Below are 24679 nucleotides of genomic sequence, written 5' to 3'. Positions count from 1 at the left end.
GGCCTTGTAAAGCCAGTTTCAAGTGCTAACTCCTGGTTTGTGTCTTTGACTCAGAGGAGAGGGCGGAAACCAGAAAAGGATTAAAAGATTTCTCCCCCCCCCCACCCCCCACTTTCCTCTGCTTTCTATTAACTTCCACACATTTTTCTCTCTCACCCCCCCTGTGATTTTCCCATACCTTGATTTCCTCTGTACTCAAGCTCACATGAAGAGGATGTGATTATTTCTCTGAGATTGTTCCTCTTCAGGATGTTGGAAGATTGTGTAAAACGGACTTTTAGAGCGCGCGTCCACTTTCCCGCTGACTTGTTTTTCAATAGAACTTTTTTTTTTTTTGGTATTTTGCAACGGCATATCACAAGATTACGTCACTTGGCGCTATGATTTTTTCCACCCACTGTGCCTTTTAAGATTTCCTTTGCAAAACCGGTAAGATGTTAAAGTATTTTTTTCTTTGTCTTGTATTAGATATGGGGACAGTTATAAAATATTGCTGGTGAAATCTTTGACAGCGTTCTTCTTCTTCTTCTTCTTCTTCTTCTTCTTCTTCTTTGTACTATTATATGTGTACAGAGTAGAAAGCAGTATGAGAAGTATTAATTTAACAGTAAATTTATTATTGTGGTTATTGTGGTGGGTATATAAATATATGATGAAGAATTTGTTCAACTGTATTCAACAGATTGTTGATTGTTTCACTCTATGAACGCAGCACTTCCACATTTGGTGTAAGATGTCAACATGTAAACAACTTGGGATTTATTTTCGGCCAATGGGGAAATGCGTAAGCCTTGCTGACTTGTTTGGGAATTTGGCCGACTGCTCTATGCCATGTGGGACTTCCAACATAGTGAGGGTGTGACCGTCTTTGCCATGCGCCTGGCCAATCTGACAATTGGGTGGCTGAAAGTTATTCTATACTTGTGCCTCAGACCATGCGTAAATTTGGCACAAGGTACACCACTTTTCTAACATGATTTCATTTGTAAATATGTCAACAGCGGGCATTAAATTATTGTAGAAAATCAATTTGTTGAAGGCATTATTATTATTATTATTATTATTATTATTATTATTATTCACTTGTGAGTACACATACACACCCATCCATCCATCCATCCATCCATCCATCATCTACCGCTTATCCCACCAATTGTAACTGCCCTTTGAGTCACTGCATGCACATCATTTGAAGGTGCTGTTTTTTTGTCCCTTTGCAACCATTACCTGGATAAACCCTTATTGTTATGGGAATGCCGGGCTGGCGCTTTATCACTTTAGATGGCAGCTGTTTACGTGAATGTGTGTTGTGTGTGTGCACAGTGAGGTCTCTTGTAGTTGCTGAAAACGCCTGAAGGAATTTACGATTGACAGCTAGAGCCCTAATCTTAAAACCAACACATTCACCCCCAGCAGTACAGGAACAGAAACAAACATTTGTGGATTGCGGCGGAATGGACGGAATGCTCCGAGATGGCAATGTGAAACAGGAAAAGAGCAGGATAGCGAAACGGGGGACTCAGACAAACTAAAATAATATGACGACTCCCTCAACTTGCAGTCTGTACAGGACATTTACATGGGTGGGAAACACTTTACAGCTGGGCTCAGGACTGACCACTGAGGCAGATGGGTAGTCGGTTTGGATACGACTCACTGACAACCTTTTCTCACAAGGAGCACTTTTAATGAGACGCTACCTTCTGACTGGAGAGCACATGAGCGGGATTAGCACTTTAGCGCTAACAAGCTCAGATCCCTATTAGACAGGCCTCACTTGCCAGGCGTCAGATTGAATCTCCACGGGCCTGCAGGTGTATCTCACCTGATAGTGGGTGTGAAGCAACAGAAAGTGCAAGAAGGAGCTGCGATTGTGCTAAAACAAACAGTTCGCCATTGATGCTCAAGAAGCGAGAGGGAGATTAGACGAGAGGACTATCTATCTATCTATCTATCTATCTATCTATCTATCTATCTGTAACATTTTTACATTTCATGTGTAGCGTGTATAACAGGGATGTCAAACATAAGGCCCGCGGGCCGGATCAGGCCCGGAAAGGGTCTTAATGTGGCCCGCGAGATGATTTTGCAAAGTAAAAAAATAAAATAAAATTGTAATGTCGGACTAATTAATCAGCCGTCCACAATTAAAACATAATAAATTTGTACGTTCACAAGCAGTCCACAGATGAATCGTTATGAATTTCATTATTTTACACACAACTTAAAGTTATGGTTTGTTGAATTATTATTATTTATTTATTTATTTTAATCATACACCAACATAAACGTGTTAAACATGACACAAATTCAATTACTGGTAGCAAAAATAAGACATGACAAGGATTAGCGTCCTTATAACGTCATTAACTGCGCCACGCAATGCAATGCATTCTGGGAACAATTTATATATATATATATTGTTTTGCTACCTTCCATTTACATTTGTGTAATTTTTTGGAACAATATGATTACAGTTAAGCACCGTCATTTAGGGCTGGTTCACGAAAATCTGCGTATAAATGACGGCAATTGTTTTTAAGTTATATACCGTTATTTTACTGATGCGGCCCACTTGGTAATATATTTTCCTCCATGCGGCCCCTGAGCTAACAAGAGTTTGACACCCCTGGTGTATAAACTAGACTAAGTGCAATTCCTGGAGAAATTGCGTGGGAATGCTGAAAACTGAATGCTAAGCTGAATGCTCATGAAGGAAATTGAAAGATAAATTATGTGAAAATTGCAGCGTTTTAATTGAAGTTAAAAGATAAATGAATCGAAAGAACTGAGCAGTATCACAGAGCTGGTAATGATGATCAGTTGTATGTATGGAAGTGGGCGTGGAAAGTGAGACTTAGAAAAAGTTCAATGTCAGTCCCATTGAAAATGAATGGGGAAAAGTTGATATTTAACGTCAGATTGTGCGAGGACTGTAAGTAACGTGGAATCAGACGATATATACCCCGGAAGGCGTGAATTTTTGAAGCAAGTTGAAATTTGAACGGTGTAAATCGGAAGTATTATGTGGGAGTTGTTTCTCGGCAAAAAAAGTGAGAAGACTAAAAGTACGAATAACATGAGGGATTGCTTTCAGCATTCTCACAATTAGCAACCTTGTTTTTCCACTCTTTCCTTTCATCAATATATGACGATCAATTTTAGTTTGTGAGTTTGAAATGAGGGGGGAAAAGACTCATTTATTCAAATTTGTAGCAGTGACAAATGGAGATTCGGAATTAGCTTGTCTGTCTGTTGACAAGTCTCTCTCTGTTCACAAGATGCTGGTCCTTGTGGTGTCCAACAAGCTATCCCATTGTTCCCAGGCCATGCCTGCTGACCCTGACTAATCAAACAGTTCATCCTTCTCCTCCGCCACTGTCACACTGGGGCCGAAACCAAGGCCAAGCACTGCACTGGTGCTCAGTTAATTTGCAACTATTGGACCAAAAGAACAGTAACGGGACACGGCAATAACAATGCACTTTAGCAAGACCACCATGAGTTCAGTCAGAAGCTTGACTGAATCTGCCAGTCATTTTGGTAAACTACTTGTTTTTTCTTAATCTGTACTTTGCTTTTAAATGTCTGAAATTGTTTTGTTTAGGGATTATTTTGGAATTATTATTATCATTATTATTATTATTATTATTATTAGGAATTAAATGTGAAGCACATTGATCTACCTTGTGTAGGAAATGTACTATATAGTACAGTAAATAAAGCAGGAAGCAGGAGGATCAGTGCATGTAACTCTCGCAAAAATCATCTTATTTATTTAGATTAATGGCTTTTGGTCGTCCTGTGTTAGTTACAATAAGGCAGATCACACCCTGGACTGGTCACCATCAGTCACAGGTCTAATGCGCAACCCTCCAAACTCCAAAGAAATTTTTGTTTTCATGAACACTGTCCTGGATTCTTTGTATGTATCCGTAGATTTTACAGGAAGCAGTTTCCATTGGAACTATTTAAAAATAATTGTTGTAATAAAAACATATCCACAACATGAAAGTGAGTGGAAACTAACTCCGAGTCCAAACAGTTTGAATAATATACCCCTCCTTATTTTTTACATTTTAGAATAAGTCTGTGTAGGTATAAATCACCATGATAAATGATGCACATGTAAATCCCATGGGTGCTATTAAGTTTTAGTCGTCACTCTTCTGCCAAAACCTAAATGTGTTTGATGCTCGAGGCTTGAAATCAACTCATTGTAATTGATATTACTAACAATGATTGAACCAAGAACGTGACAAAACAGCCTCCCACTTATTGGAATCTTCAGTCGAGAGTAATTTCAGGCAGGAATCAGGATATTTTTCCTCACACAAGGGACAGGGTGATTATATTGCTTTATGATTAAAAAAAAACACAAAAAAAAACAAAAAAAAAACTTGCGATATTCTTAATTATGTTGAGGGAGTCTATCCTTCACACATACACTTATAAGCCTGGTATATGAACGTTCTACCACCCATTCTGCTTTTACAGTTTCTGAGAACCACAAGATGTATTTTGGCAGCCATGTGCTCTAGTGGGTTCATAAGGAACCACAAGTGCTTTAAAAACTGAAGTGAATTCAGTGATTTGTTCCCAGATACATTATACATGTTTGAAGATCATTGATGAAACCGTACAAAGACTGAGGACTATATAGTACTGAATTGTGGATATATAGTGTTAAAGGTTTTTTATCATTTCAGGTTTCCGGGTATTTTGAGGTAGGCTAAAACAGCGACAATACAATCGCCCTCCACAAATGCGAGTTTAGTTTTAACCACTTAATTGACCCAATTTGTACCACTACAGCGTGCAGTATAGCTAGCAAGCAGCTCTTACACCCCAAAACTGCATCTTCTCTGGATACCACAATTTAAAGAATAGCTCAGTGTTTTTATTTAAAATTCCCAAGAATTGTGTATGACGTGTATGGCTACCATAATGTTGGAATGGATTTGTGCAAGTATGGTATTATGCTCAAATGTCTGTCATGTAGTGTGAGCCACAGGCTGAATGACGTGTGTCACACGTGTTCAATAAATAGTTGACTTTATGTTAAGTGTCTCTATTATGTGGATATAAACATCGATACAACTAACACCACCAAAAGGCCTGTTAGTTTGCGAGCTAGCGGGTGACTAGCTCATCTCGTCAGGACATGGAGAGACCTGCGACGACTTGGAGGGAAATATTCCAGCTGCCGAGGGCATTAAGCAGATAGTCATATCGTGTCACAGCTCAAACAAACAGTATGGGGATGTGTAGGCTTCAGAAAAATTCTAGATGGACTTTCAGCGTATTTAGCAGACGTGACATCAGTGTTCTAGAGCAGAGGCACTGCTTAATTTATTTATTTTTTATTTTTTTGCAAATTTATACTTGGTAATATGTATTCATTGACAGGGTTGTTGTTAAAAACACTCTCTCACCTGTGCTAGACAAGACTTATTTTCACTCCACAGGGGCTTGAAGATACTTGATTGTTTTGTGCTTGCTTGGTTAAGAAAGGATTTAAATTCAGCTCAACATTTAAACAGGGCAGGAAAGCAAGTAAAGTAGAAATATGATTTTTTTTTTTTTTTACTTTTCACAGCTTTTATGTATCCCAAAAGGATGCACTTTTATTTCCCTGTTTTGTTTTGTTTTTGTCTTGAGATATGAGCCTTGTCTGCACTGAATGGGAGGTAATACAGTTCATGAGTGAAGGTTCATAAATCCAACTGCACCACCTAAACACAAAACATGTTAAAAGTATGTTTCTTGTGTTTTTAACGTGCTTCCAGTCAAAATTTGGATGACTTTCCAGGCTAACCTTGGGATTTCCAACCACTGCACCACCTAAATGCCAATTTCCCCCCCCCCCCCCCCAGCAGACGTATGCATCTCCCTCCAATCATCAGATGGCTCCTCCAAGCCCGAACAGCAACAGCGGCAACACCAGCACCATCAGCAATGGCGGCAACAGCAGCAATAACAGCGGAGAGCAGCTGAGCAAAACCAACCTTTACATCCGTGGCCTCCACCCCGGAACCACAGACCAGGATCTGGTCAAACTATGTCAGCCGTAAGTCACCCAATAAACTATTTATCCAACATATAAATGGGCACCCTATAAATCTCTCTGTGGGCCCACATGAAGCAGATTAGAGGAGCAGAGGTTATTGATGGCTGAATGCATAACCGGAGGACGACTGTCTCAATGTGTTTGGATGGAAAAATCCAGTTCAAGGTGAAATAAGCATGAATGATGAAACACACTGTTGCAGTCATTTCTGGCATGGAAAAGTTCATTTCCGTAATTGTGTGTGCGGGGGAAAAAAGGCCACTCGGTTTGTTGTAGCTGCGCGCAAACTTTCCAACAACTTGCGTCTCGCTCAGTGTGATGATTTCTTGTTACATTTCAACTTGTACGAGTTGCATGATACCGTCCCTCCAGCTCTGCCCTTCTTTTAAATGCCACATGATGTTCTGGGAGTTTTTTTTCAAAAGCGCTCTGACATCAAACAGCAGTATAAACCAGTCAATTGGACATGTTTGTTAGAGCTCCAGTGGAAGTCATTAAAACAAGTATGGCGCAGATGAATGATCCATGCGAGCTTAATTGAGGACTGGAGCCTGGTGATGAGAGCCAACGGAGCAGAGAAAATGTGACCGAGGAGAAAAGGAGGGAAAAGGGAGGGAGAGGTCTGCTATTTTACAGCTGTCTGGAAGATATGGCTCACATGAGGCTGCCCAACCCTACAGGAAACGGCGAGCCCAGGGGAAAGGGAAAGACAAACACGGCAATGGCATGAAGGGGAGTGGGGGGTGGATGTGGATGGAGAGCATCGGAGGGCTTGGAGTGAATTGGGTTCACTTTGTGGGTCAGGTGGTGTTCTGTTCTGCGGGGGTGGTTCTCATATTTCTGCTTTTACACGGCCTGATAAAATCACTGCATGAAATTTGCCTTTTAGCAGCAGCACATTAGGGCCTTGCGTTGACTATGTTCAAAGAGGATTATGTTTCCATTAACATTTACTGGAAGGAATATATTCATTACTATAGTAGAACATCAGAGAGTTGTGACATATATGGAATTTGACTTTGCTAAAGTTTGAGCATACAATTAGAGTACAGCTGCCCTCCCCCACTTGTACTGTGTAGGCAGATGAGAGCAGTGAATGGGGGATGGCTTACACTTGTATCCCGGGTGCTGCTCCGTGGCTCGGATCCATCGCTGGTTGTTGACCATGGATGGACATCGGGCTCATCTCTGGATACTCTCGATCCTCACATATGGCTGAATCTCTTGCTCTGCATCATATGGAATGCAATTCAGTCAGCAGCGGGCAGAGAACTCGCATCGTAAATCCTTTCGACAAGCATTTGCATGGCTCAAGGAGATGTAAGACGACATTGTTGATTTGCAGTCGCTGGGTATGGCTTGGAGTTGGGAAATAAACCATGAAAAAGTCATGTGTTGCAGGAGGTCATATAAATAATACAGATGGGCACTTAAGTAACCAGTGCAATAGCAATGAATTTCTCATTGACACATGAATGGACAAAAGGGCGGCACGGTGTATGAGTGGTTAGCACGTCTGTCTCCCAGTACTGAGGACTCGGGTTCGAGTCCAGGCTCCGGCCTTCCTGGGTGGAGTTTGCATGTTCTCCCCGTGCCTGCGTGGGCCTCCTCCCACATTCCAACGACATGCATGGCAGGTTAATTGGGCGCTCCGAATTGTTCCTTGGTGTGCTTGTGAGTGTGGATGGTTGTTCATCTCTGTGTGCCCTGTGATTGGCTGGCAACCAATCCGGGGTGTACCCCGCCTACTGCCCAAAGCCAGCTGGGATAGGCTCCAGCACCCCCTGTGACCCTTGTGAGGAATAAACGGTCAAGAAAATGGATGCACATGAATGGACATTTGACTGTATTTCCTTATTTAGTAAGTGGGTTACTTCCTATCCGATTTGCTACAATCCAGTGTTTTATTCACCATTTTTAAATTTAGTCTCAGTTTTAGTCCAGTTTCAATCATGCTTGTTTTAGCTGAGTCAACCTCATCCCGTTTTTATTTAGTCAACTTTTAACAGGCTATAAATCTAGCATTTTGGTCCAAGAAAACATAATTTTGTTTGTCTATTTTTTTTATAGTCCACAAAAACTGTCAACGTTTTAGTCTAGTTATAGTCAGGACAATCATTGTACCCTGTATATTTTTTTCTAGTCACCAGATAATGTTGAACATTTCAGATCTAAAACTATTAAAAATAAAAGTTTCTCTCATCTTTTTGATGTAAAACAATTTTACACACAATTACAGGATATCAACAAATGGCACTGGCTCGTGGCTACGATGGCTCCATGCTACAAGCTAGTTAGCCAGCATTAGTTAGCGGTCAGAATAACATTATTGGTGGAACGTTATAGCATTCGGATTAATCACTCACATTACATAGAACCAACAAATCCGTTATTCGTTAAATTAAATACTCTCAAATTGTATGACCATGTTGAATTTAAAACAGCTCAAATAATGTACAAAGTATACAATAACCAACTTTACCACAGTATTTAGAAGTTATTTAAAATCAAAGAGGGCTGATGTTTCTATGGGTTACAGGGCACAAGTGACTTTAAAAAAAGAATGATAGGAACAAACATAAAGCAAATGTGTGTTTCGGTTAAAGGTTAAATTTCGGTTAAAATTCGGTTAAATTTGTGGAAGTTATGAAATTGAACTGAAAAAATGTGAATCATTTACTGTAAAAGATGTTTAAAAACATAATGATAGTAAAATATGTCAATCAGGTATAAATGTAAATAAATTTGTGTGTGCATGTATGTTTATACGTGTATGTACTTATTAGGGATTTAACAATAAAGGCAATATAGTGATATCGTAATATTAAAACTGCCACAATATCGTCGTCGTCATGTTCACAATATTTAAAAGGAACACGTCTGTTAAAAAAGTCAGGTTGATTTCCATTTGTGCAGTTCTAGCACCATCTAGTGGCTAGTTTATTGGTGCAATTTAATTTTAATTAGTGATATTTTGGCCTTCCATGTTCAAAATCTACGCTAATTGTCAGATGAAGGGGAACCTAATTTGCTTCACCGTGAATCCACCTGCTGTCAGTTACATGCGTTTGTGAATGTTGCATTCCCTAGCTGCAGATTTGAAAGGAGGTGTGTCACTGTGTCACATGACAGTGTCACAGTGGTAGATTAGCAAAGACAGGATTTTATAAAATCATATTTTCGTTTCGTCTTTGTTCATGAAATAAAATGTGCGTAGATTTTAGCCCAGTTTTAATTAAGTCAAATACATTTTCGTCTCATCTAAACAAAAATGCATACTGATTTAGTCCCAGTTATTGTTTATTAATGAGGGTTTTAGTCTAGTCTAGTTTTCTTCCGGTGAAAAATGCGAGTTGACGAAAATATTTTTGTTTAGTTTTCGTTAACAAAATCAGCACTACCACAATCCAACAGATTAAATTTGACATCCCAGTTCTTCATCTGTAGGATATTTCCAGTAGTACAGTACATCCTTAGTGATGAAATGTATTTTGAGTGGATATGAAATGTGGCAGTGGCGCAGTGTGGATGGATAGCAGCAAGTGAAGGCGATGACGCTGCCTGGAGTGAGGGTGCCGAGCGGAATGAGAATGTGGCTGATAGCCAACATTGCGCAGGACAGCCCGGGAGAGACGTATCATATTACACTGCATGCACATGCCTACAGAGATACTGTGGGCTCTGTTATCATGTGAATATTTGATTGAATTAAATAATGCCTCCTGTTTCTTGTATTTCCAGCTACGGGAAAATTGTATCCACGAAGGCTATACTGGACAAGACAACCAACAAGTGCAAAGGTGAAATAGGAGCACTAAAAAAAAAAAAACATTTCTTACATCTAATAGTTGCATTGCGTAATGTGCAGTGGCAGCCATGGAAGGCACTGCTGGATAGCAAAATTTAAAAAAAAAAAAAGAAGCAAAAAACGGGCTGGAAGTCCACAGGTAATGTACTTTATTAAAAAAAAAAAAAAAAGGGGTGGGGGGTGGGGGGGAGTAGACTTGGCGCTACCACGCACCATAAAATACACCTACGGCCACCCGAAAAAGTGCTGCATAGAAATAACAAAAAAGAGGCGCCACCTTGTGGTGCAGTGCCACACTACCAATTGTTACAATTGTCATAATAAAGAGTATTTTAGTGAATTTACAAAAACTTTAATCGCATGACTTCAATAGTTAACTCACGATTAAACACAAATTTTATATCTGTTCTAAATATACAATAAAATGTACAATACATTTTTAAGTTTTCATGCTTGTTAACATAAAAGTGGGAAAAAAATGTTAAACTAATAGAAATGGCCTCATCTTTTAGTCATTGATACAGTAATTTCATAATACCCTCATTTTCCGCTGGGATTACGTTCCAAAAAAATATTGGCAATAAATGAGATCTGCGAAGTAGTTAGCTTTTTGTTTTCCATTTATTATAAATGTTTTAAGGCTCTAAAACCCCTCACCACACAGGTTATACACCTTTCTCATTGAGGCATTTGCATTTTCTCACATTTCTCTCTTTTTTAAACACTCAATGTTCAAACCTTCATAAATTTTATAAAAATTACTGTTAAAAAAAAATGCATGTAAAATTGTACAAAAAAAAACCAGCAATACAGCGAGGCCGCAAAAAGTGATGCACGTTATAGCAAGGGAACACTGTAATTCATAAAATTTAGTTAAAATTAAAAAGATGTACTGTACTGTAAAAAAACGGGTGTAATATTGATTTGTGTTGAGGTAATTTTTCTGCCACTAGATGGCATAATTGCATTCGTAAGACGTTGGTGACAGCTCAGTGCATTTTTCTTTTCATATTAAGAGCGATCTAATCTTTAACATGAAGTAACTTGTGAAATTCTGCACATTTTAAAAATTGTAAAAAAAACAACTTGACCCTAGTCTCCACAAATATAGGTATGCATTATTATTAAATTTATTACAGCCTTCCCAAGTAAGGGGCGGTCATTAATGGTGCGTGAAAAAAATTAGAGGCCATAAAGGAACTTTAGCTCAAAATTAATGCACTAATTTTGACACCCCAAGATAAAATAGTTGCTGTCATTCCCAAAGGGTTTTTTTTCTTTTTCTTTTTACAAGCTCAGCTTGCGCTGCATGTGGTTTATGGGAACATACGCACAAGAGCACAATTGCCCAGGCTGCATCAGAGGTCATCCAGGCTATGTGAATAATTTGAACAAACATGATGCAGGAACAAACAAAGTGAATGATGTGTTTAATATGGTTTATTGCCGACGTGCTTTCTCTGTTAGGCAGTTCGTCCTGGATAATCAACATTCCCTTTGTGTTCGCTATACATTACTAATAAGCATTTATCGAGTTTGTCACCCTCTGTATAGTCACGCTCCCGCTTCTTGTGACTATAAATTATAAGAATATACAGCGCTATGGATCGTTACTGAATGCATTTCATGTCGTGTTTTCGCAGGCTACGGCTTTGTTGACTTTGACAGTCCGGGCTCGGCTCAGAAGGCCGTGACAGCGCTGAAGGCGGTGGGCGTGCAGGCTCAGATGGCCAAGGTACGAACTCCGCTGGATACCTCAATGATATTCATTACCACCTGCAGTCAATAGTTAAACAGATCGAAAGACATTTTCATCACTTATTTTCAAAGGTAGCAAAACTTTGCACACTATACTGAATATACAAAAGTATTTGGCTCCGTGATAGGAAGTGAAAATGAAAGAACATAAAGTTGCAGTTGTCACATTATGGCAGATCCGTGACATGAGAGGTCACTGAGATTGTTTGATGGGGTTGAGATCAGGTCAGGTTCTTCCACACCAAGCTCATCGGCCTTGCTTTATGTGCTGGGACACACAAAATGTCCTCCCCCAGGGTTGTTAGCAACAAGCACGTGTCAAGGAAGATGAATTGATGTACTTATGGACTGAGGGACTAACTGGATATGCAGAGCTGCCAACTGTAACGGTTTGTCCGTATTTTATTACGTGTATTTTATTATCAACACTACCTTGTTACAGCTGTAACACTATTATAGATATTTAAAAAAAAAAAAAGCGGGGGGGATTCAAACAATTTGAAAAAAAGGTTTAAACGGGGCAAAATCACTTAGTAAATAATTGTGATCTACTGTGTTTGTTGAAATACAGTACAAAATACAAAAGGCATGGGCTAATTGACGTGGTGAGTGATATTTGTAATACTTTTCCTTTTATTTCAGCCCCTGAAAATATGTTTTCACATAATAATAGCCACTAGTACAAAAATGTTTAGGCTCCTTCCTTTATTGTATTTATAAAAGAAGGTTAAAGGCATAGTGTGTAATTGTATCATTTACGGAAGCCCAAAGTACAACTTGCTGAACGTAGTTAGCCCTGCTTACAGCTAGCGTGTGACCCAATGGATCAACCACCGCTTACCTACCACAGCTGGGGCCTGCAGGCGGTCGCCACTGAATCGCCTGATTTGGGCTCCCGCCATTTGTCACCCTCTGCTCTGCTCTCGCTTTTACTTTCTTCTTCCATTGCTACATATTAAAGATGACTTGACCAGCCGCTCGATCCAGCGTATGGCTGCTAAGTCAGTGCATGTCGCTTGCCGAAATGTTCACGCCAAATAATAATATTGGTGGTAGGCTTGCGAAGTTTGGTCTCTCTGAGTCACCGTAGTTTGTGTGTTTGAAATGCTTGCGCTTTGGCGGTATGGTATTATTTGGCGCCACCTAGTGGTCCACTATTACACACTGTACCTTTTAAATTAAGTTATTTTAAACCCCTCCATAAATGGACACGGCTGCATTAGCACATTAGCTGTCAGTCTTGGTACTGTAAACTCCTCTATATTTAAGTTTAGCCTGTGCTGTAGAAGTTATGGAAACTCTTTGTTGCATGTATATGCACACTTTTTGTGCATATTTGTGAGATCAAATTATCTGGAAGCTATTGTGTTTAAGTGTAATAATTAGTGTTGTTCCGATACCGTTTTTTGGATACCGATACCGATACCGATACCCAGCTTTGCAGTATCGGCCGATACTGATACTTAAGTTTTTTTTTCCTCAACATGAAAAAGCTGTCCTGCTATTGGTTCAGAGCATTCAAGGGCCAATAGGATATCTTAGATGGGTATGCAGTGAACATGCCACATACCAGTGAATGTCGTGCACCAGCAAGACACAAGATGCTGCATCCAAAATCCTATATTAGCGGCATGTTACTTGTGAGTAGTCACCGATACCAATACCACTGTTTTAATGCAGTATCGGCACATCTGCCGATACCAGTATCAGTATCGGAACAACACTAGTAATAATTCAAGATTAGTTTATAATTATTAATTCAATTGTGTAATAGCTTGTTGTATGTTTATTTATGGTTTAAGCAATGAATGCACGCAATTAGAAACTTTGTTTTCGCTGTTGGTGATAATGACCTTGCAAGTGTCCCAAAACTTTTGAGCACCAACACAGTGATTTCCCAAGCTGCAACGGGCTCCTTCCTGTTTTCCCGTTTGTCACATACGAGCCATGCAGCACACCAAAAAGCCAATTAAGGCCCTGCTCATGTGTGCATGTTTACGTTGACGTGAACATGCACACATGAGCATACGCTTCAACCGGTGGGTGTATTTATGGGTATTAATGCACAGTAGAATACATCAACGCACAAACAACACTCCATGTATGCACACAGGTATAATTGTGTATGACGTGTGTCATGCTTCATAGTGGTGACGGCGCTATGGGGAACGTTTCCCAGTACAAAGGAGCTGCCTGTTCTCCCTGGTGGCATCTGACTCAGTGTCTGAGCAGCTCCCCAAGTCAGCAGGGCCCTGTGCCCAGCCGTGCAACACACACGCGCGCACACGCAGAGGAAGCGAGGTAGAGAACCACACAGATATTTCAATGGCCTCGCCCCAAACGGATTATAACAGACCCTCACATTCACATCCACACCACGGGAAAGCCGATCTGCCGTTAAGCTGGATCACTGACATTCATACGGCTTCTTCCCGCTCGCAAAATAACTTGATTTCCACTCACCCCTTCACGCTGGCTTTACAGGCAGGCTTATGTTTGCGTCAGATTACTCTCGGACTCATTGGCGCTTGAAAGCCACGCCGGCTCTCCCCTGCATGGTGGCGAAGGGAGGAGGGCGGGTGGAGCTCACCTTCACCGCAGGTCACAGCTGTCACGCGTTGCATTGCTAATGGCATGGAAATTAATTCACTCTGCGTTTACAAGTTTTAATCCCATCTACAGTCTGAGATCATGAATATGCATTGTGAATAAAAGGCGACGCACTTTATTTTTAATGATATTGCGCTGCTTTGATGAGAGAGCACGTTGGTTGGTATGGTAGGTGTATTTTCTCATTATTGAAACTTTCATTGTGAGTACGGAAAGAAAATGAAGCTGCCTTCAGTTTAGGGTCCGTGCTCAAGGTCAGGATCATCACACGTCATTGCAAGGACATGTTTGCATGCATCCAGTAAGTTCTGGAGAGTATATTTGAGGGGGACCAAATAGACTCAGTTTTAGAGTAATATTTACACTTGGAAGAAAGTAAAATAAAATAAAAATAAAAAATTGAAAAAATAAAATAAAAGTCACTCAAGGGTCGAGGAAGAAACTCACGACCTTCAACTTGACTGCCACACTTACTACCTGAGCTAAGCCCCTCCTACTGTTTGCTTACATCCAAGAGGAGATGATGTTTTTGGTCTTGGAGTTCGGAAGATTCCAGTTGACATGAGCAATATACTTGCACACAGCAGCTAGCTGAGATGCATATCTCAGGGAGTAGATCAGCTGTCTCCCAAGCTGAAGGTTTGTTTGTTTGAAGTTTGTTCCTCAACCCTTGAGTCACTTTTTTTCCCCAAAATCTTTATTTTACTCTCTTCCAACTGTAAATATTACTCTAAAAGTGAGTCTCTTTGCTCCCACTCTAAATAGAGTAAAATCTACTCTAAATATTGTCAAATTTATTCTACAGAATTTATCGTGCTGCGGTGCGACGTGACAAAGTACAAATATTTGCTTATATTTTCAGATACTTGCATACATACTTTACTTGATATTTTTTCTTTTATTTCCTGCATTTGAAAATACATATCTGTACTTTCTACCAGTGTTAATTTTGACAAGAAATTTTGATTTTGTTTTAGTTAGTCTTTTGACTAAAATTTATTAAAGTTTTAGTCATAATTTAGTCATCTGATTATATTTTAGTTTTAATCCAATTTTATTCGACAAAATAAAGAGCCTAAATTGACAATTTAGTCAATATTTTCCTTCAGCATACATTTCAACTTTTATACAGAAAATTATAACACACCTATTTGTAACCATAGTTTAACATGCAAGACATTTAATACAATGTCTTTATTGTTTCAATGAAACATGTTGAACTGACAATATAACTTAGTTTTCACCTAAACAAAAAAAAAGTGCACAATTGCTTGAGATTAATCTTATAACTGCACAATGAATGTAAACATGTTTGAACATTAAATAAAGTGCAGTGAACTGTTTCTGAGTGTTTCTTTTCGCCCACCTGCATGTTATTCCTTCTCCTGATTGAATTTTGTTCATTTTCGTCAATGTGTTTTCATTTTTGTTTTAGTCATTGACAGAATTGTCATTTTTAGTTATCATTATCGTCTCAATGAATGGCTCCTATTTTAGTTTTTGTTTCATTTTCGTCTGTAAAAAAAAAATTGTGACAAAAATTATGACAATTTTTTGTTGACGAAATTATCACTGCTTTCTCCTCATTACTTTAGCAAAAATAGGCTTGTTGCACATTTCAGCTTGAGGATATAAAAAAAAATAATAATAAAAAAAGATGTAGTGGTAACTAGAGGGAGGGAAAGTTAACCGCGGTCGAGATCTTGATTGAGATTTGGGGTGGAAGATGGAAGCATGACAATGATGCGGCTGATTCGGACTGGAAGCAAGATATTCGCCCTGCATTTGCTTATTTCTGAGAATGTTTGGAATTGTTGGCTCTGAATATGATTTGTGGCAAATGTGTTGTGTCTTGTGCAAGCCTCAAAGCCGCCAGATTCTCGCGTTCTTTCACATCTAATCTGAAAAGCCTGTTTTCAGTTGTTATCCTTCGCTAATTTATCTTTTTTTTTTCTTTTTTGTTTGATCTGTTGGCTGTTCGTTCAGTCCTGATTGTCAGAATTTAGCAACAGTCAAGCTGTCTCCAGTGAGTTTTTTTTTGTTCTTCTCAGCAACTATTTTGTATCCAAAATTTTCCCTTTCCGTTGTTAAAATGTATTTACAAGTATTATTATTTTATTTTATGAATCTGATTGAATTGCCATGACATGTGGGTTCCCTCAAGGGTCAGTCTTTATATGTTATCTTTGGGTCAAATGCTTCAGAACGCCAATATTGTTATGTATTAATCAATGTCCCCTAATGACAGCAGTTGAACAACATGTATCACCGTAGTCTTTTATAAAGTATATTTGATTTATACTGTCTTTTTATGGTTTATCCTGTACAAGCTTGGAGTTGTACAAGTGATATAAACTTTCCTGTTCAAATTAGGAAATTCTGAGCATAACGTTTGCTTCCCTGGCAGAGTATTTCTGCCAAAGCGTGATTCTGATGCCATTTCCTTATTTGACCTCTCTGCTTTCAGCAACAGGAGCAGGACCCCACCAATTTGTACATTTCCAACCTGCCGCTCTCCATGGATGAGCTGGAGCTCGAGAACATGCTCAAGCCCTTCAGCCAGGCTATTTCTACACGCATCCTGCGCGACATGAATGGAATCAGCCGAGGAGTCGGCTTTGCCAGGTACAAACTCTGGATATTATATCACCTCGGGTAAAAAAAAAAAAAAAAAAGAAAAGTTTACTTGGTTACCTTTTTGTGCACCAAACATTGACAGCAACAAGGTCTCAAGGACCCATGCCTTCATTTGAACTGGATGTTAATTATTTTGGGCCAAATGGGCTCCAACAGAGCCAATTATCCTTATTTATTCATTACTACAAAAATTATTTACAACAAAAATGTTTTCTCTCTCTCTATCTATCTATCGCCAAGTTGTTGTTGTTTTTTTTTGTTATCTAATGTCGGCACAGCAGAGCGTCAATGTTTGTTGATCATTTCTATTTTGCACCATTTATCCATCAATCTATTGATTTCTTTTGCAGAATGGAGTCGACAGAGAAATGTGAGGCCATCATCCAACATTTTAATGGGAAATATATCAAGACTCCACCCGGAGTTTCAGGTAACAGATTTCCCGTAAAAATAAAAGCATTCGCTGAAGTAAATTTCTAACCTTGAACAAAAGTATCCTTTCATTTAAAATGTAAATTGCATGTGGACAAAAGGCCAAAAATAACTGAGAATTACAATATTTACAGTATTGTTAAATTGTAAAGTATATATTACATAACTTGGTCAAATTTTGAGTTGAAGTGACTTTTGCTCTGGCAAAAGAGGTTTTGTCTAAGATATTGATGGAAACTATATCTCATTTTGCATTGTCTTATATTAAAAAAAATATACTATCCCTGACAATTATTTAAAAAAAAAGCAATATTTTCCTCTGTTGCTATTTTATGCTTACTCAGAAGTAATGTCATAATTTGAGTAAATATTTGTATGAAAACACTACGTATACAAAAAAACAGAACATCCTAAAGTTTACAGTAACTCCAAATTTGAATAGGAATAATTTGGCACTGTTTAGATTCTAGTCCCTTGTGGGGTTTATACATTTATAGAAGTGCATCGTCAGTATTTCTTGAAATAAAACATTCTTCAATGTCCTGGTTCAGTTCCACCAGAGCCTTTATTATGTAAATTTGCTGATGGAGGCCAGAAGAAGCGCCAGAGTCAAGGAAAATATCTGCAAAATGGACGAAGCTGGACCAGAGATGGCGAAACTGTGAGTTCGTTTTTCTCAAGTGTGACTCGTGAGATTTGTATACTAAACTTTTGCTTTAGGGTATTCTAAATTAATATTAATTAACTCATTCACTCCCAGCCATTTTCACAGAAGCAATCCCGTTCGCTCCCGGCTGTTTTACTGGATTTTGACTGATTTTGCAAGGCCCACAGAATATTGTATTCAATTGCTATAAAAGCATGGAACCTACCAAAAGAAAGATTAATGTCTCTTCTTTCATCAAAAAAAAAGTATGTTTATATCTGTTTCCGTTTTGCAGCAATTAGTATTAGAAGAGAGCTAAGTTTCATCAGTTTTCACAAATCTATTTAAAATTCAAAGTAATTTAGCTTTTTTTCGAGATGGCCCTGGTTGATCTCCTTTGTTCTGCTGCCACCTGCTGGCCGTTTGTGTAATAACTACCATTTATGCAACCGTTCTTTGCAGCTGAGAGGCTGCATCAAAGCCTTCTGTATGCTCTAGCATAAAACAAAAAACAAAAACAAAAAAACGTACAAATACGTCTTTGGGACACTTACATTAAAAAAAAACGTATTTACACGTTATTGGGAGCAAATGAGTTAAGCAATCACTAGGCTAATTTGGGAGAGAAAAAAATTCTGTGTCTATCCCTTCTTGTTTTCCCTTCAGGGTGGAATGACCCTCACATACGACCCCAGCACAGCCCTCCCAAATGGGTCAGTCAGAAACAGTCAATCAGAAACAGTGTCCAAAAGGAACCACTTTGTGGTGTCTGACTACAAACGTTCTCATCTCTCCAGGTTCTACTCGTCTCCGTACAGCATCGCTCCCAACCGGATGATCGGACCCGCCTCCCTTTCTCCTTACATGCATTCGCCTGTGTCCACCTATCAGGTACACACAAGTGTACAAAATGTCACTAAATTCAAATGTGACTAAACTGTTGCGTTGACTTCCTTGCCAGGTACACAACCCTTCCTGGCTCCACCACCAGTCATACATCATGCCGCCCACGGTGAGCATCTCCAATCCGAATTTCTTTCTTCTTTTTTTTGCTCAGCGAAAAGCCATTTTTGCTGTTTTCTCAAAAGGGAGCAGTCCTGACGCCAGGGATGGACCACACCATGTCCATCCAGCCCACGTCCATGATGGGTCCCCTGGCACAGCAGCTCAGCCACCTCTCGTTGGGCAGCAGCGGCACAGTCAGTAATCTGCACATTGTTCAACGCGTTGAGTCACCGTTTCGCCAATCAGCAACCACCTGGCTTGTGTGTAGGCAGCATTCGGAGACGTTTGATGTAGAATTTGATGTGATTTTTAAAACGAACTTTAATAAATTAATACATTGTATCCTCCTGACTACCAACAATTCAAATTTGTCCTCTGTAGTGGACATTTTTAAACCTGAATATCTCCCACCCAGTGCATACGGTTGAATTAACTCCTTTTGTGCTCTATAGAGGACATTCAGAGCTTTCCAATACCAAATGTGTAGGGGTGGGGCTATGCTACCTTTGATTGCATCATAAAAGAAAATGGCTTCCCTCAGTGCAAGCACTTTTTAGGGAAGAGGAAAAGTAAGTGTAAGTATAACACTTTTTATTGAAATAAGTTAGGCTTTAAATGTTGTTAGCATGTTTTCTATAAGAGAGGATAGTAGTAAAATTGTTTTTTATTTTGGTCCTCAAAACTCATTTTGACCTCCAGCAATCTTTCCTTCTAGAAATTTTGCTTCATTTATTGTCTTTATCTTATTTCATAAGCATTTCATCCAGTTCAGTAGTTCACCGTATAATTTCATGCAGGGAGGTAGCAGCATACTGTCACGTATGTTGCATTACGTGAAGTTACGTTGAATATTTATGAATGAAGAAAGCTATCTTCTCAAGTAATTTTTGCGTTTTACCATTTACGGTCCCATGGTCGCCATTGTAGAGTAAAGTCACATTGTAGTCTGTTGTTGAAGTCGGGGTACTTTTTTTTTTTTTCCGAGTTCAAGGGTACGTTCCTGTACACAATTCCTGGTTTGAAGTCGGAAAAGTCCGACTTCCGACCATCCATCCTCGAATGCAGCATGAGCCCTGAGCAACTGTGATGTCATCTTCACTCGACAGCAAGTGGCAAAATGGCCGCCCGCTGAGATGGATAAACACGGCTGGATTTTGCTGCATAACTTATATTCGACAAATGTAATTTTAATCAGAATGTCATGTTTAGTAAGGTCACATATGACATTTTATCGTCAAGAAATGTTTAAGGTTGATTTCCGCTTTAATGCTAGCAGTGATGCTGTCCTGTCTTCTCCTGTAACGCCCTGTACATCGCAATTGTCTTTCAGTACATGCCTGCCAACACATCTATGCAGGGGACATACGTCCCCCAGTACACCCAAGTGCCTCCCACCAACATTTCAGTTGAGGTAAGCACACAATTGTGAGTCTAACATACAATAAGTGTCCAGTATGCTACCACAATCCTTCACATGGACTTCCTCCATGTCAGGAAAGTGCCGTCCAACAGCCTGTTGCGATCGAGACACCCACTGAACATACAAGCTACTCCTACCAGCCGACCAAGTGAAGACAACAGTGAGTTGGAATTATTGGCAACACGCATATTATTATTTTTTTAACTACATTTCTAAAAGTAACCTTTGTGTTGTCAGATCTCTCTTTTGAAGAGCATGGACTGTTACACAAAAAGGACACTTTTTTTTTTTTTTTTTTTTTGGAACTACACTTTTACGCTAGTCTGGCAAAGATGGTGAATGTCATGCGAAAAGGCGCCTGACAAAGAAGAAGTGTATTTTGATAAACACACATTTCAAGCAAACATGTTTTGTTTTGTCTGTGGGGAGCTACGGTGATAAGACTTTCCCCGCTTCTTTTTGTTGTACATATTTGTGTTTTTTTGGTGTGATTCTTGCTTCTTTTGCCCTGAATGTTTGTAAAACACAAAGCAACTTGAGTCATTTCAAGAGCCATTCACTGATAATCTGGAGAGCTAGCTCGTTCCGTAGTGAACGCTAACCAGAAGAGGAATGGAGTGTTTTGCTCAAGTCATTTCCAGATGCAACCATCTTGACGACGCTTCAGACAATCAGACAATTCCTGTAAACACGGTGCTTGATTACCAAGAGAAGAAGCAACATTGATTGAAATCATTCCAGCGAATATCTTTGCTCTGCACAATGACGGAGCTGCTTGTACATACAGAGAAGAGTTGATGTAGTAATCATGTTGATTTCCGGAGTACAGTCATGCCTCGCTTTTTGGGATATTCTAAAAGTCTGCCTGCACATCATGACTAGTGCATTTTCTACACCTGGATGCTTTTATTTAAAAAAAAGAAAAAGGGCTGACGTCCACCCAGTCTTCAACTTGTTTTTCTGCCAAATTGTCCAAATCAATATCAAAAAGATGGACATCCAGTGTAATAAGCATCGCTCTGATTTCTTGTGGCAGTTGGCATACTTTCATCCTGATGACTTTTTGTTTTGTGTGTTTGTGCTATTTTTATATTATTTAAATGTTTTCTGTTTTATTCATTTATGATGCTTTTCAGATGCATCCTATTTTTAAAAGAAACCTTGATTTTTATTTTTGATAGTGCGTTGTGTGCATCAATTGTTTCCATATTTTTGGTATGTTTGCACACATTTTATTTGACTTTCTGTCATTCTGTGTTCATTCAATGTCGAAGAGGCTTTAATGTGTTTTTGGTTGGTTTTTTTTCGCCAGATGTTTCTGTTGTGTCTGTTACAAACTTCATAAGCATGACTCCTGATCTGGAATCAATTATTTGTTGTTGAAGCTTCGTTTACGCTAAGTTCCCGGCAGCCATGTTTGCCCAGAATGTAGACTTTTTTTTTTAATGATTTTTTTTAAAACATTTTTTTTAAACTGATTTCTCGTGTAATGAGAGGACAAACGGTAAAATTGTGTTTATCCTAAGATGGCGCCAAATACACATTTATTTTTTTGCTCCAAATTCAAGCTTTCAACAAACATGCACTAAAATGTCGAAAACAGACACCGGTTTATACAGTTTATCATAAAAACAAAAGTTGATTTTGTGTTAAGTACCTCTTTAAACATCTCTCTGGGCATTCACGGCCTGTCACGTTTGCTCTTCTCTTCCTCAATGTGGCCTCACGACTGTCCTTTTTCGTCCATGGTGCTGCCGCGGCTACTGGGAACAGCGTAAATGTAGCGTTAAAGGTTTAGATGCTACAAACAAACTTACCTCATCCACATAGATTCAGTTTTGTATTAAGGGCTTACAGGCAATAAGCAGTTTTCGTAGGCTGTTCACAGCTGGTACTGTGTCAATATCCTGTATGCCGTCCAAACTTTGCTAATCCAGTCCAAGGTCTGATGATCTATGCAATTAATTTATTGTCCTTACAAATGCAATACATACACCTCCAAAAAAAAGATGACCTCGCAGTGGGCATAGAAGGGCACTTTTAGTACAGTGACAAATAGAGACTGCGTTAAAAATAATAATAATAATAAAATAAAATAAAAAAAGAAAGGGAACTTGTGATGTGGTTTGTGTTGAAACGCTCGATCCACGATGACGTCGAGTCTTTTACCATCCACCATTGGCAGTCTTATTTTGCTAAGGTCACTCATGTCCTGTGTGCTCTGTTGTTTTTCTTGCCCTGTAATTGACCTTTTGCTAAGCCACACCCCTGACACGCAGACTGGCCAATCACAGCAAAAGGGAAATTGAAGTCATCTCCTCAACCATGAAGCTGCTCTCGCTTGCTTTCAGAGCCAAATTCCACATCACGGTAATGCCTTAGATCCACTGGAACCATGGATTTGATTGGCTGGCTTGTAACTGTCATGTTGGTGGTTATGTAGAACCACTTGGAGTTTTTTTTTTTTTTTTTTAACGCAATATCACATTTGGAGCATTTTATTGCCGCTTTATGTACAGTCATTCCATTTTTTTTGTGTGTGTGGTTTTCAAAATGTTGAGGTGGTTCACTGGGACTAATGAAAGGTTGCTGCTAATTTTGGATGGCTCCGCTTTTAGGAATATTTTTGCCACGTCAATTATACTGCGGTCAAGCCAGCCGCCACTCGAAAAGACGAAGTCAAGCCAGCCGCCCCAACGATTGTTAATACTGTGCATTACGGTAACATGCCGCCGTGCCCCTGCGCTGGCCACCTTCAAAATAAAAGCTGCTCAACACCTGGTTTAGGGTTTAAAATAAAGAATCATAAAAAAATAACGGTTTGTTATTCCAGAACCAGACCAGTTCTAAGGGACACTACACCACCCCAGGTATCCAGCCAAAGTACTTTGAACAAAATCTGATGTTGCATTTCAAAATAAAACTCATTTGAAAATTGCAATCTCGACTATAATCCCTGATTTCAAAAAATCATTAAAAATTCATGGTTTGTTATCCCAGGACCAGACCAGTTCTGAGGGACAGTACACCACCCCAGGTATCCAGCCAAAGTACTTTGAACAAAATCTGATGTTGCATTTCAAAATAAAACTCATTTGAAAATTGCAATCTCGACTATAATCCCTGATTTAAAAAAATCATTAAAAATTCATGGTTTGTTATCCCAGGACCAGACCAGTTCTGAGGGACAGTACACCACCCCAGGTATCCAACCAAACTACTTTGAACAAAATCTGATGTTGCATTTCAAAATAAAACCCATTTGAAAATTTAAATCTCGACTATTATTGTTGATTTAAAAAAATCATTAAAAATTCATGGTTTGTTATCCCAGGACCAGACCAGTTCTAAGGGACACGACACCATCCCAGGTATCCAGCCAAAGTACTTTGAACAAAATCTGATGTTGCATTTCAAAATAAAACTCATTTGAACATTGCAATCTCGACTATAATCCCTGATTTCAAAAAATCATTAAAAATTCATGGTTTGTTATCCCAGGACCAGACCAGTTCTGAGGGACACTACACCACCCCAGGTATCCAACCAAACTAATTTGAACAAAATCTGATGTTGCATTTCAAAATAAAACTCATTTGAAAATTGAAATCTCGACTATAATCCCTGATTTCAAAAAATCATTAAAAATTCATGGTTTGTTATCCCAGGACCAGACCAGTTCTAGGGGACACTACACCACCCCAGGTATCCCCCCAAAGTACTTTGAACAAAATCTGATGTTGCATTTCAAAATAAAACTCATTTGAAAATTGCAATCTCGACTATAATCCCTGATTTAAAAAAATCATTAAAAATTCATGGTTTGTTATCCCAGGACCAGACCAGTTCTGAGGGACACTACACCACCCCAGGTATCCAACCAAAGTACTTTGAACAAAATCTGATGTAGCATTTCAAAATAAAACTCATTTGAAAATTGCAATCTCGACTATAATCCCTGATTTCAAAAAATCATTAAAAATTCATGGTTTGTTATCCCAGGACCAGACCAGTTCTGAGGGACAGTACACCACCCCAGGTATCCAGCCAAAGTACTTTGAACAAAATCTGATGTTGCATTTCAAAATAAAACTCATTTGAACATTGCAATCTCGACTATAATCCCTGATTTAAAAAAATCATTAAAAATTCATGGTTTGTTATCCCAGGACCAGACCAGTTCTGAGGGACAGTACACCACCCCAGGTATCCAGCCAAAGTACTTTGAACAAAATCTGATGTTGCATTTCAAAATAAAACTCATTTGAAAATTGAAATCTCGACTATAATCCC

General features: G+C 39.0%; 1 protein-coding gene and 1 long non-coding RNA gene across 4 annotated transcripts in view; one reads left to right on the top strand and one right to left on the bottom strand.

Annotated features, from left to right (window-relative positions):
* LOC144013760 (RNA-binding motif, single-stranded-interacting protein 2-like) overlaps window positions 1-24679 on the top strand; it is a 29910-nt gene that overhangs the window by 1329 nt on the left and 3902 nt on the right. Inside the window, exons 2-14 of one of the 3 annotated variants that reach the window (XM_077512951.1) lie at window positions 5877-6070; window positions 9812-9870; window positions 11522-11613; window positions 16714-16871; window positions 17234-17313; window positions 17867-17976; window positions 18628-18674; window positions 18759-18852; window positions 18923-18973; window positions 19050-19160; window positions 20297-20377; window positions 20461-20546; window positions 20624-23019. In XM_077512951.1, the coding sequence (XP_077369077.1) occupies window positions 5877-6070; window positions 9812-9870; window positions 11522-11613; window positions 16714-16871; window positions 17234-17313; window positions 17867-17976; window positions 18628-18674; window positions 18759-18852; window positions 18923-18973; window positions 19050-19160; window positions 20297-20377; window positions 20461-20538 (1155 nt within the window). In that variant the 3' untranslated portion in view covers window positions 20539-20546; window positions 20624-23019. The other 2 variants (XM_077512950.1, XM_077512949.1) reach the window with 2 other exon arrangements.
* Window positions 6754-22715, bottom strand: LOC144013762 (uncharacterized). The gene is made up of 3 exons (XR_013282320.1): window positions 22242-22715; window positions 22044-22149; window positions 6754-7299 (listed from the first exon to the last, which is right to left on the bottom strand). It is a non-coding gene; the product is annotated as an uncharacterized LOC144013762 (long non-coding RNA).

This window comes from Festucalex cinctus, chromosome 2 (genome assembly GCF_051991245.1).
Source record: "Festucalex cinctus isolate MCC-2025b chromosome 2, RoL_Fcin_1.0, whole genome shotgun sequence".
NCBI classification, from domain to species: Eukaryota; Metazoa; Chordata; class Actinopteri; order Syngnathiformes; family Syngnathidae; genus Festucalex; species Festucalex cinctus.
Note: the sequence above shows the minus strand (reverse complement) of the source record. Positions and strands in the feature narration are given on the sequence as shown.